We start from the raw sequence: 13,468 nt of genomic DNA on the forward strand, positions 1-13,468 counted from the left end.
TGCACCACTAGGTGGTTGTCCTGCTTCTTCAATAAACAAGCTACAGATAGTCCAAAATGCAGCTGCTAGAGTCCTTACCAGGTCAAGGAAATATGATCATATTACCCCAATTTTAAAGTCTCTGCACTGGCTACCTATTAGGTTCCGCATCAGCTACAAAATAGTACTTCTTACCTATAAGGCACTTAACGGTTTAGCTCCTGCGTACCTAACTAGTCTTCTACCACGCTACAATCCATCACGCTCCCTAAGGTCGCAAAACTCTGGACTGTTGGTAGTACCTAGGATAGCAAAGTCCACTAAAGGAGGTAGAGCTTTTTCGCATTTGGCTCCCAAACTCTGGAACAGCCTTCCAGATAACGTTCGGAGTTCAGACACACTCTCTCTGTTTAAATCTAGATTAAAGACACATCTTTTTAGCCAAGCATTCAAATAATGCATCTCATAAACTTTTCCTGCAGTTATATCTGATCAAATGTTCATTATTAATCTTTTAGCTCTGGTTTAACAAATCTTCCTTTTCTTAGTTTGAACAGCAGCTACGCTAATTATGTTCCCATTTGTTCTCTGTTTTTGCCATGGGATTGACATCCCATGGTAACTAGAAATTCACAAGCTCCAGTGTGGATCCAGAACACTTATGAAGAGATGATGCCAACCCCTCAGAGGTCTTCAGATGATGCTAACCCTGAAAACATACAGCACCACCGAATTCTGCTACTAATTTATAGTGTTCTTTGTCTGTTTGATTACGTCATTAATTGATCTTTACCACACATCTCTTCCATATGTACAACAAGCTACTACATATATTGTAAAAATGTCAATTTGGTGTAAAGCTGCTTTCCCATACGGAAATGTAATATATGTGCTTATATGAAATACCCATATATTGAATACATGTTTATATATGCCATATCCATATATGATTCCTATTAGAAAATGGAACAATTTCATATATTGACATATAAGTCTACCCCATACAAAAATATATGTTTATGTATGTATAATACATGCATTGCCATATATGAAATGTATATAATTATTAATATATGTGAGATATATGTATGTTTTTATTATGTTGTATACAAATTAGACATATATGCATGAAATATATGGTATCATATATTTAATATTTTAATATGTGATCTTTGATCTTTAAATAGAGGTTGTAGACACATGTAAGACACTCTACAAAGTTGCAGTGCATTGCACATTTCACACCTTTAGCCTTAAATGTTAAATGGTACAGAAAGTTACACAAAGAAGCATCTTTATTTAAACAGAATTTATTTAAATAGAAAAAAAAAGTTACTGACCTGCACAATCAAACAGAAAAAAAGAAAATTACATATAACTGATCAAAACACTGAACAGGCATAAGAAACAGAACATCAATTGTAGTGGTTCAGCTAAAGGTCTACAGGTTTGTATTCCCACAGCTTGGTTAGTTTTTTGTTTATTGCCATCCCCAGTAGGCCCCAGGTGAAGAAATTTCTGGATTCCAGCATCTGTAAAAAAAAAAAAAAAAAAAAAAAAAAAAAAAAAGTAAAAGTTAGGTTTTTATAAGATAATTACAATAAATTTTCTGCACCATATATGATTTCAGGAAATGCACCACATTCAAAAGCAACTTTTTAGCTTTGGTAGTGTTGGGTGGTACAGTAAACTAAACTTGATTTTAGTCAACATGATATTAAAATATAAAACCTGCTTAAATCTTGCAATCCAACATTGTACCAAAGTTTAATTTAGGTTTTTAGTTAGAACTGTGCCTGTATCTTAAAGTGATTAACTACTATAAAATGACAAATATACTGAGTATTAAACATGGTTGGTAAAGTTAAAGATTATTTTAAAACTGCAGAATACTCATTATTTATGTAATAATTATAAATTGTAGTTGTAAAATATTCCCAGATACCACAAGGACATGGCAGAACAACGACAGAGCACAGCCTGCATGCCCATTCAAATTATATGTCTCTATATACATGAAGAACTAAACTATAGTAACCCAAATGCTCAATGACAGAGTTCACAGGTTACAATTTAATTTGCTATTTAGCATCAATGAAATAAAGTGTTTACATTCATAATACCTAATATGTGCATCGAGAATGTGGCCTGGAGAAAAGAAATAGAGGGGTGGAACTATGACATGGGTTTTTGAATGACAATTTTGATTAAATCCCCTAAAATAAGGTCTGCGGTTTACACAAACTCATAATATTTTCACGTTTTATTCTATGACATAAAACACACCAGTTAAACCCCACTCTTGATTTTTATTTATTTTTTTTTTTTTAAACTGTTATGTTTCTTAAAAAAGGTGGTTGCTAACATGCTGCTAAATGGGACTACAGGCCCTGTCGGAGGCATTAAACGTCATCACGCTGAACAGTTTATCAATTTACAGTATTTTCCAATTGTAGTATAATTTATGGTACAATTAATTGTAGAATAACCAATTAATAGTTTCCCGCATGCAACACAAGTCTTCGGATGGAAGATGCTCATTTGATCGCTTTCCTACTGATATGGGGACTCTCTCTGTATTTGTACCATAAATATTACAATTATTCCATATAAACACCACATTTACTGCCTTTGTCACAGTCAAAGTGAAACTTTAATAATCTATAGTGCTTAAAGCCACGTTACGGCCACATGAAGCTGTTAGAAAGCAGACAGATTAAGGATTTTCTAGAAGCAAGGATAAAATAATATTTTGTGTACCCACCCTAACAAAATTAGAGCTGAAATGTGGTACTTCATTCACTAAAATAAGTTTAATCTAACCATATCCCAAAACTCACTCACTCCACTGTTATTTAATAGATTAAATGCACTAGAATTGTATTAAATAGTACATGGAGACACATTTTTAACTAAAAAATTTTGTTGATTTGATTTGTTTACATGTATATTGCAGATGCTAGTTTTGGTTTCAATAAAATATTTAACCTTTTCTGTGTAGATGCTCCATCATTCACATCACTGCCATCCACATCTGCAGGTTCGGCCTCCATTTCTATTTTCTGAGAATGTCGGGACTCATTACCTTGTCATGGGACACAAACAAGAATAGCACAATTATCAGCAATGATATGAACAAAATTTACTACGATAGATTAACCATATGTTTAAAACCCCACAATCACATCCTTTAGTGTAACTTACTGTACCTTTATGCAATATGCACATACATGTGCTTACGCACCCACTCTAGGCATGTCACGGACATGTCAATGCACTTGGTGCAATATAACCAAGTACTGTCATTTACTATATGAATTCAAGGTGCTTGTATTTAAATAATTCCATTTCGTGCAGTTTTATAGTTCTAGTCTAGACTACATCTCAGAGATAAACATTATAATTTTCATCCATTATTTTTGTCAGACAGCTTTAAATAATTTCCAAACGTGGCATTGCTTATCAAGTGAAAACAATGAGCTCACAGTATCTCCATACAGATTAACCTGTTACCCAAAAGCTAAAATTAACTTTAACGCGAGCAAATTGCAAAACACATCAATGCAGCTGTAATCATAACATCATATATACAACAATGACAGGGAATATTTAAAACATTAGCTGATCTATATAGAGACAGAGGCTCTTGCAGACCAAAACAATCATATAACACTTAGTTTCTATGTAATATTAGTGTAGGAATAAAGCGTTGAGTAAATTAGTGTAAATTACCTGCACCGCTGCCACATTCAAAGGCGTTTCATCCACTCCACTCAGTGATGTCGGTCTGTCTTCGTGCCCGTCTATAAAATCATTGTCGTTTATTATGTGAAGGTACTGGCACATTTGTTATCCTTCCACTAAGAAAAACATCTTACCGCAGATGACTGTTTGTTTAGCCGCAGCCATTGCTCAGACTCTGCCGTTAGCGCGGGTGTGTTTGAATTTTGGCGCATGCGCAAAAGCGCTATTGTGACGTTCACATACAATCGCTCATGTATTTTAATAAAATGCATTTTAGTTCATTGATGATGAGAGCACATATGGACAAACAGTTACATGAAGTGTTTCCCCCCCTCAATAACTCTATAATACATTCCTACAAGTAACTTTTAGTACATTGGCATTTTTTGAACAGGTTATATATTCATCTCTACTTTTTCCCCCAGAAAACTAAATTGAAACAATTAATAAAGTTAAGCAATGAATTGTGTTATATGATTTACAATAAGCAGTATCTTTTAGGCATATATGGTTAATAAACTTGCATAAATTCAGTATATACATTGGTAACAAATGGTCAAAACATAGAGTACCATATATAATTTTGATATATATTGTTAACATATATGGTCATAACATATAATACAATATATAATTTTGATATATATTGTTAACATATATGGTCATAACTTATAATACAATATATAATTTTGATATATATTGTAAACATATATGGTCATAACATACAATACCATATAAAAGTTAAACATATATATACTTTCAATATATGTTTATATACAAATTGTACTATGGGAAATTCATATATGTTATAAACATATATCTACATATATCCAGAAAATGGATATATGTGATAATAATATATTGCCCTATATTTAACATATATGAGAGTAGCACTTCTGATATAGGTACATATATGTCATATATTACATTTCCGTATGGGTTGCAACGATATGCATCGTGAAAAGCGCTATACAAATAAATTTAAATCGAAAAAAAATTGAAAAGTTGAACGTTTTGAAAATAATACTGTTATCGTGTGCATGTAAACTACAAAAAAAGAGCACATTTTGAAACTGGTGACGTCATGTGCTCAGGTATGTGCACAGGTGCGTAGTGTTTTTTTTAACATAGAGACTTCGGCAACTTCTGGCCTAGTCTGGACAGTGTCAGATATATTTATCGTTCACACTGTGGGGCGATGATCTCTCTGAACCCATGAATTGCAGATTCATTAAATATCACCCCCCCTGCGGACGAAATATTGCACCAGTGGCTTTTACCTGTTCAGTTTTATCCAACTTGTTTTTGCTGTAAGAGTGAGCACAACCATTTGTAAATTTAATATGTTTGGCTTCCCGTCTTTTCTTTTTCCAGCTGTTTTTAACTGTACAAAACTTTGTTTTGCTGTTTGAAATTGCACACTTGTGTGTCTTTTACCGTTTACTGCACTTCGTTGTTCTTCTCATTATTTCCCTATGGTGGCTTTGAACCAGAAGTCTAACACATTACCAGAAAACAGCTTACATCCGCACTGAAGAATAAGGTGGATAAAGCTGTAGACATTTTGACATTAAAAGGAATAAAAGTAGCTAATAATCTCTTATTAGCCTGGTTAACTGAGCCATCCATAGAACAAACAAAACAAACCCTGAAAACTGATAAAAGAACACACTACACACAAGAAGACACTTAATGAAAACAGATGATTAGTTAATTGCGTTTGATAGATTATACTTTCAAAAAACACTAGCAGTGGGTTTATAAAGGCTGGTTTTATGCATGCTTGGCCTGAGTTTTTGTTGCATTTACACCATTTTGACCAGCAGGCGTCACCAGCGTCTGGTGTTTCGAACACTTCAATACAGTGATTTTTTTGGCAAACCAATTGGTTCAATTGATTCAAAGCTTTCAAAAACTTAGTTTCTCCTTACAAAAACTACAAAAACGCAAATTTTGAAACTGGTGACGTCATGTGTTCAGTCAGGTATGTGCACAGGTGCGTAGTGTTTCTTTACATAGTGACATCGCAACTACTGGCCTGATCTGGACAATACAGCGTTTTAGTTGTTTATTCATGAATGGAGATAATTTTGACAATGTTGTCGTCTGTACGCGAATAACACAAAGGGAAAACATTTCCATGTTTAGTACAATTGTTGTTGTGTAAACGTAACTACTCTTTAATTCAGGTCAGTTTATATTTCAGATATTAATAGTTTGTTACCTTGCAGGTACAGCATGTCCATTTCAGGCTGGTCCTTGATCTTACAGCCATTGTCAAACTGGCTGCCAAAGCTGGACGCTTTCACAAACGCTCCAGTGAGGGAATAACCTGCTTCATATGGACTGATCTCAAACCAGGCGTCTACAGACAGGAAACACCACCATATAACAGCTGACAAAAACACAGTTACTTTCTCACACACACAAATACAGACCTCCATCTCTGCACTGTTTGGACTGAACGTCAATCACTGTGTAGATGAGAAGCGGGTCTTTATTGTGCTGGTCCTGCTGATCTGTGAGTGTGTGTTCGTCAATCTGAGGAGAAAATATATATTTTGGCAGCATTATGTTATTATGAGGACCCTGGGGATGATTTTTTTCAATTGTAAACAAGCACAGCGAGCACTGGACGTCAATGAAATATCATTAAAAACACTGGACTTCAGACGTAAAATTTTACAATGCAAAAAAAAAAAACGTAGTATTTTTGTTTTCTAGTATAAATATCTAAAAAATCTTGAATCAGGATGTCTTGACTTAAGATTTTATGTCTTGTTTTCTGAAAAAAAAAATTCTCAAATTGTGTTAGTTTTTGCTTACAACAAGCAAAAATATCTGCCATTGGGGCAAGAAAAATAATCTTGTTTAGCCTTTGATTTAAGATTATTTTTCTTACCCCATTGGCAGATATTTTTGCTTGTTTTAAGCGAAAACTAACAAAATTTAAACATTTCCTTCAGGAAACAAGACATAATATCTTAAGTCGTTTTACTTGTCAAGTAAATGCATCCTCATTCAAGAATTATTAGATATTTATACTAGAAAACAAGGCAAATGTACTAAGGAGGAAAATCATTTTTTGCAGTGTAATAGTAAAATGAAAATCGCGATGGCGTCAAAACCAAACGTTTGCTTGATGTCAAGCTCCAGTGTTGGAAAGATGCAATATTTTGGTTGAAAATAAAAATCAGACTACATCAAAAATAACATGTTTGCTTGACATCAAAACTAGTTGTTAACTTTAAATCATCTCCAATGTTGGACAAAAATTTTGGTTGGAAATGAACATTTATTGGCTTGATGTCAAAGTGTTTCGTGTTGATCGTGTTGATGTCAAAACCCAACGTTGGCTTGACATCTAGGTCCAGCCTAAGGCAGATGTAAAATTTTGGTTGATGTCAAAATCCAGTGTTAGTTCCCTTGTGCATCAAGTCCTTTGGAGATAATGAAGTCATAACTGTTTACAGACCTCTTTCACATATTCTGTGATGGCCATCACTGCCCAGATGTCAGTCAAGCTGAAGATGTCATTCTCATAGTAATATTTCTTCAGTTTGGCCAATGCATCTGTCAAGCTGACTCGTGGTCCACTGAGTCTCTTGATGATTTTGTCTTTCACGATCTTTAGATTGGTGGACCAGTCTGGTTCTTGGTATAAGGAGGCCATGCACCTTCAAAGAAGAACATACTGCTGTCATTTTTAAGATTCAACCCAGTTCAATCTCTCTGTGTTTGTTGTTTCTCAGGGTTCGTACCAGGTGGATCCAGAGACTCCGCTCAGATAAAGGATGCAGTCCAGAAGACCCGCTTTATCAAGCTGAACCAGAGATCCCAACAAACCCACCATGGCTCTTTGTCCTCCTCCAGAACCCAGTAATGCAATGCGAGGCACCTCATCCTGAAACACACACAGTTTCATTTGGTTCATCACTTACAAAACCATTTGTAGGAAGGACAATAGTCAGGCAGTGTTTTACCTGACTGCAGTGTATCTTGAGTTTCTGCAAACTTTGAAAAACAGCTTCTCTCCTTTTGACTACAAACTCCTCCTCCTTCTTATTCAGAGAGTGTTTGATTCTCACCTCACCGCTGCAGCAGAGACACAGACAGACAGAGAAACCAGTGCTGAATTTAGCTTCACACACTTAATGATTTTAGATCTAAATACAGTTTAGTCTGTAGTTCCTTTTGATATTTATTACAATAATTAAGTTGGCTTGAGAAAGGAGTTATTCTAACTCCAAACTCAGTCCAGCTCTTCAGACTGATCTGACCGGGTGTGCTATATAGTTTCTAACTGATCAGACTTACGATTTTCCTACAAATTATGATTAAAATTGGGAAAAATCCCATAGACTTACTGCAACGAAATGTTCAAATAAGCCAAGACAAGTCAAACTCCAACTGTCAAAACACTCAGAATCCCTTGAGACTCCCCTGGTGAAAAAACCAGCATATGCTGGTAGGTATGTTTTGATTCTGGTTTAAGCTGGTCCTTTGCTGGTTTATGCTGGTCCTTAGCTGGTTTAAGCTGGTCCTTTGCTGGTTTTTGCTGGTCATGTTGCTGGTCAAGGACCAGCATGAACCAGCAAAGGACCACCTTAAACCAGCATCAAACCCACCTAACCAGCATCCCAGCATCAAAACATACCTACCAGCATATGCTCGTTTTTTCACCAGGGTCAATCAAACTTCCCTTCTGTTTACTATTTCTAATCCATTTAAACATGCTAGTAACATGCTAATCAGGCTAGTAACTTGCTAATCATGCTAGAAACATGCTAACAATTTGCTAATCATGCTAGAAACATGCTGGCAACATTTTAACAACATATCCATAATCTAATAATTTCTATCAATCCATCAGATTAGCCTTTCAAAACATTCAAACTTTAAGCTTTAAAAGTACTTTAAACTTCAGTCTGTTTCAGACTAAAAACCATCAAACCATTAAGCTTTTAAAACGTCTAAAATCTTTTAAAACTTTAAAATATAAATCTTTTTAAGACTTTAAAACTTTTTAAAACTTTCTGGTCCAGCTTTCTCAAGCCAACTTAAAGTTTGTCTTGACAAACTTTTTTATCTAGTTATCCTAATTGTGTAAGCATTGAAGCACAGTTGTTATTTTACTGTTTATCATTCTGCAAATCTGAGCACATTACGCATTCTTCCATAGATTTGGATTTTTCCATCTGTAAAACAATAGATAACAATAAAAAAATTAAAGCAGTAATATTAGAGGAAAATCTTTTTAAATATCATATAAAAATCTCATGAAAGTTTAATCAAAGCTTTAAAACATATACTTACTATTCTTGACTCATCTTGTAGCAACAGTAACCGTTTTCTCTCAGATCAGGCTGAAAATGCTCTCTGTAGGACTCTGAAACTAAAGTCTAGATATCAACATGTTTCCACGCCAGATAATTAAGGTCCAGCCCCAGATGCCAGATCCTGTCAGAAAATATCTGTTTTGTCTGGTAACACAACAACTGGTCAGCAAAGTAGTCTAACACCCAAAACGCAGGTCTTCCCTGGTACCCAAAATATCCAAAACAAGCGTTTAACAGTCTTCTGTCAGACTGAGGAAAAAGCTAGTGAAGAACAGAAGCAGGAGACAAGAGAAGTGGCAGAGTTTATTGAATAGTCTTAGTTGCGCATGTCTAAATGCTCAGACTTTATCTGACCTTCATCTCAAATTCATCAAGCAGCGTTACACCAAACTGCTTCCCAACAACATCCCATAAACCTTGAGTTTCCATAAACATTCCCTTGTATCTCTTATTCATGAACACAACCAGCCCTTGAAACTACAGTTATAAGACTAAACAATGGAAAAATAATATATAAAAAACAACTACAATATAAATGACTAATCAATTAATGAATCAATTCAATTCAATTCAATTCAAATTTATTTGTATAGCGCTTTTCACGATACATATCGTTGCAAAGCAGCTTTACACCAAATTGACATCAATTGAATCAATGAAATGAATATAATAATTATCATCAATGATCATATGATTAAATGGAATAATAAAACGATTGAATGATTATACACTGTAAAAAACAATGCTGATTCAACTTAAAATAATTTGTTACCCGGCTGCCTTAAAATTATAAGTTCAGTCAACTTAAAATAGTTTAGTCAACTTGAAATGTCAAGTTGTACTAAGTGACAACTTAGACTTACAACTTAGATATTTGAGTTCATTCAACTTAAAATTTGAAGGCAGCTGGGCGTTTATGCCCTCTGGGCGCCTCGCATTTTAACTGCTTGCTGCGCCTCACGTTTTTGTTCGTAAAAGTGCCTGAAGTTGAAAAAAAAAAAGCAACTCTGAGCAGAAAAGCGCCCGACGTCATCACATTTTTTCCATTGTCGAATCGAATGAATGGAGAGGCAGGCATTCCATTGTGGTGACGAAAGTTTACCGTTGCTTAGAAAGTCCGGAGACTGCAGTGATGGAGGAGAAACTTTTGATGTCTATTGCGGGTTACCACGATTTCACTTAGTTCAACTTTTCAAGTTGACTAAACTTATTTTGAGTTGATTGAACTTAAAATTTTAAGTCTGCAGGGTAACAAATTATTTTAAGTTGACTCAACAAATTGATTTTTATATATATATATATATATATATATATATATATATATTTTTTTTTTTTTTTTTTTTTACAGTGTACATGAATTAAAGTAAAACACTACAAATGTATGGTTGCTCTCTTGAAGCAAAACACCCAGAGTTTGCACTTCTGAGGGGTGGAGATGTTGAAAAATGTAATGCAATGCAATTTACTTATGATTAGTGTAACATTCCTTCCTATAGGGTTGAAAAACAACAATTGTGAATGGGTGGTCTGCAGTAAAACAAATTGTTGCACAGGGAAAGTAGACTTCATTGTTTTAGTCGTATTGCATCCATGACTGCATTTTTGGACATTCTTTATTACTATTATTATCATTTATACTACAGCCATTATTATGTCAGAAAATTTTGATTTATACTATCAGATTTCAACTTTTGTTGTTGAAAATTATGTTCTTGCATTTTAACTAATTGAATCAGTTGTGCAAGAGCTCATTTGGTTCTTCTCCGTCTTAGGCTTGCCCAAGGTGATCCTCAGCTATGTTAGTTATTTTTGTGACATAAAAGAGAATAAATTGATTAATCAAGTTATTTTTGTTTTCTTTGCGTGCAAAAAGTTTAATAAAAGTAGCTTTGTAAAATTACAGTTGAACCTGACGTCACAAGGACTATTTTATTGATGTCCTTACTAACCTTCTGGGCCTTAAATGTGACCGTTCAGTTGCTGTTTATGCAGGGTCAGAAAGCACTCGGATTTCATCAAAAATATCTCAATTTGTGTTCCAAAGATGAGTGAAGGTCTTAAGAGTGAGTGATTAATGACTGAATTTTAATTTTGGGTGAACAATTCCTTTAAGCGTCTGACAAATGTCTTATCTTGTAGAATGGACATCCAGCACCGCCACTCCCTTACAGCTGGCGCAGCTGATAACAAGTGGAGGGAAATGAGTGGAAACCATGGAATAAGATTAAAAAGTATTATTGTGTCTTTGGATGTCAGAATTGGAATGCAAGTCATTGTCAAAGATGCCATTTGAAACTAAATGCAGATGTTTCAATGGACAGACTGGATGAAACATACTATGAGTATCCTACTTTTAAAGCATAACTTTGACTTAAACAATAGGGTCACTTAATATTCACATATGCAGACATATGGTGTTATCCCTAAAGTTACATCATATATGCTATTTAAACCTATAACATTTTACATAACATTTACTTATCTCTCAATTCAGATTTTTTTTTTCTCATAAATGCAAGTTTATATCTCCTAGTTCGGAATTTACACAACAGTTGTGAGTTTGTCAATTGTGAGGAAAAACAGACAGAAGTGTGGGATATAAACTCCTGATTTCTGAGCCGATGGGAAAAGAGAAAATGATGAGTTGACTTTTCTTCTCAGAATTGTGAGATACACTACCTGTCAAAATACAGCAAAAGCAATTTTCATTTTTTAATTTTAAAAATATTTTTACTATGTAAAATAAAGTTTTCTATTTGAATATATTTTAAAATGTAATTTATTTCTGTAATCAAATCTGAATTTTCATCATCATTACTCCAGTCTTTAGTGTCACATGATCCTTCAGAAATCATTCTAATATGCTGATTTGCTGTTTAAGAAACATTTATTATTATTATTATTATTATTATTATTATTATTATTATTATTATTATTATTATTATTATTATTAATATTTCAAGCAGTTGAGTAATTTTTTTCAGGATTCTTTGATGAATAGAAAGATCAGCATTTATCTGAAATAAAAAGCTTTCATAACATTATACTCTACACCATTTAAAAGTCAGTATAAGTTATAGAAATTAATACTTTTATTTAACAAGGATGCTTCATATTTATCAAAAGTGATGATAAAGACATTTATAAAGTTGCAAAAGATTTCTATTTCAGATAAATGCTCTTCTTCTGAACTTTCTATTCATCAGAGAAACCTGAAAATATTTTACTCAGCTGTTTTCATTATAATAATAATAAAAAAATAAATGTTTTTGAGCAGCAAATCAGAATATTAGCATGATTTCTGAAGGATCGTGTGACTGGAATAATGATGCTAAAAAAAAAAAACAGCTTTGAAATCACAGGAATAAATTACATTTTTAAACAGAAAACAGTTATTTTAAATAGTTTTTGCTGTACTTTGGACCAAATAAATGCAGGCATGGTGAGCAGAAGAGACTAAAAAACATGTTCAAAAACTTTTGACTGGTAGTGCATAATTTAGTATACAGTAGTATGTCATGATATTGATGTAGGTGCCAGCCAGTCATTTAAGCAACATTCTTACCGTGTAAAAAAATGTGAGATCATGAAACTGGTCTTGCTGTGCCTATAAAGCCTGTGGAGCTCACTATGTATTTTGGTACCTAAATCTGACTCCACCAATATATGGTGGGAAAACCAGTGCTGTAATCAAGCTGGACTTACCACTTCTGAGAATAGAAGATCATGTAAACTGTGTTGGCAGTGCACACTGTCTCAAAATTAGACCTGCTAAAGGTTGTTGGCATGTCCCTCTAATGCCTTGTGGCTTGTGCATCAGAAATATTAGCATTTGTGATGCCTGAAAATATTCTATGATACTGTCATGGCAAAATGCACTGCAAAAAAAATATTTTCTTACTTAGATTTTTTGCTTGTTTCCAGTCCAGATATCTAAAAATTCTTAAATCAAGAAGGATTTTCTAGACAAGTAACAATTATTGTGTTGTTTTCAAAAAAAACAAAAAAAAAAAAAAACAAGTCAAAATTAAGTGAGTTTTTGCTTAAAACACGCTAAATAATCTGCCAATGGTGTAAGCAAAATAATCTTGTTTTCTGTTTGAAATAAGATTATTTTTCTTGTTCTAAGCAAAAGCTCACTTAATTTTGACTTTTTTAAGGCAAAAAATCTAAGCAAGAAAACCATTTTCTGCAGTGTAAAAAGAGTATTTTCATGATTTCCCGCCTTCAGATAGTGCTCATCATTAGGAGAAAGCTTTTAAACAGGATGATTAGTGTAAATTGCTCTTATTTTGTTTAAAGGTCTATAGTGCCTTCCTTCCAAAGCTAGATGTGAGATATTTACATGTTTTCTAGAAGACAAAATAGAAACAATTTACACCAATCATCCTTTTCAAAAGTCTTCA

At 33.8% G+C, this 13,468-nt stretch overlaps 1 protein-coding gene and 1 long non-coding RNA gene across 3 annotated transcripts in view; both read right to left on the reverse strand.

Annotated features, from left to right (window-relative positions):
- The window catches only part of LOC127158929 (cytosolic phospholipase A2 gamma), a 32,831-nt gene extending 20,163 nt beyond the window's left edge, over positions 1–12,668 (reverse strand). Inside the window, exons 1-8 of one of the 2 annotated variants that reach the window (XM_051101876.1) lie at positions 12,628–12,664; positions 9,040–9,323; positions 8,860–8,921; positions 7,707–7,818; positions 7,485–7,627; positions 7,199–7,400; positions 6,162–6,264; positions 5,948–6,088 (exon numbers count right to left, since the gene is read on the reverse strand). In XM_051101876.1, the coding sequence (XP_050957833.1) occupies positions 5,948–6,088; positions 6,162–6,264; positions 7,199–7,400; positions 7,485–7,627; positions 7,707–7,818; positions 8,860–8,921 (763 nt within the window). In that variant the 5' untranslated portion in view covers positions 9,040–9,323; positions 12,628–12,664. Of the gene's footprint in view, positions 1–5,947; positions 6,089–6,161; positions 6,265–7,198; positions 7,401–7,484; positions 7,628–7,706; positions 7,819–8,859; positions 8,922–9,039; positions 9,324–12,627 lie in introns of both variants that reach the window. The other variant, XM_051101875.1, reaches the window with a different exon arrangement.
- On the reverse strand, positions 1,373–4,457 carry LOC127158935 (uncharacterized). The gene is made up of 3 exons (XR_007826317.1): positions 3,712–4,457; positions 2,968–3,064; positions 1,373–1,511 (listed from the first exon to the last, which is right to left on the reverse strand). It is a non-coding gene; the product is annotated as an uncharacterized LOC127158935 (long non-coding RNA).
- Positions 12,669–13,468: the final 800 nt, after the last annotated feature.

This window comes from Labeo rohita, unplaced genomic scaffold (assembly GCF_022985175.1).
Source record: "Labeo rohita strain BAU-BD-2019 unplaced genomic scaffold, IGBB_LRoh.1.0 scaffold_179, whole genome shotgun sequence".
NCBI classification, from domain to species: domain Eukaryota; kingdom Metazoa; phylum Chordata; class Actinopteri; order Cypriniformes; family Cyprinidae; genus Labeo; species Labeo rohita.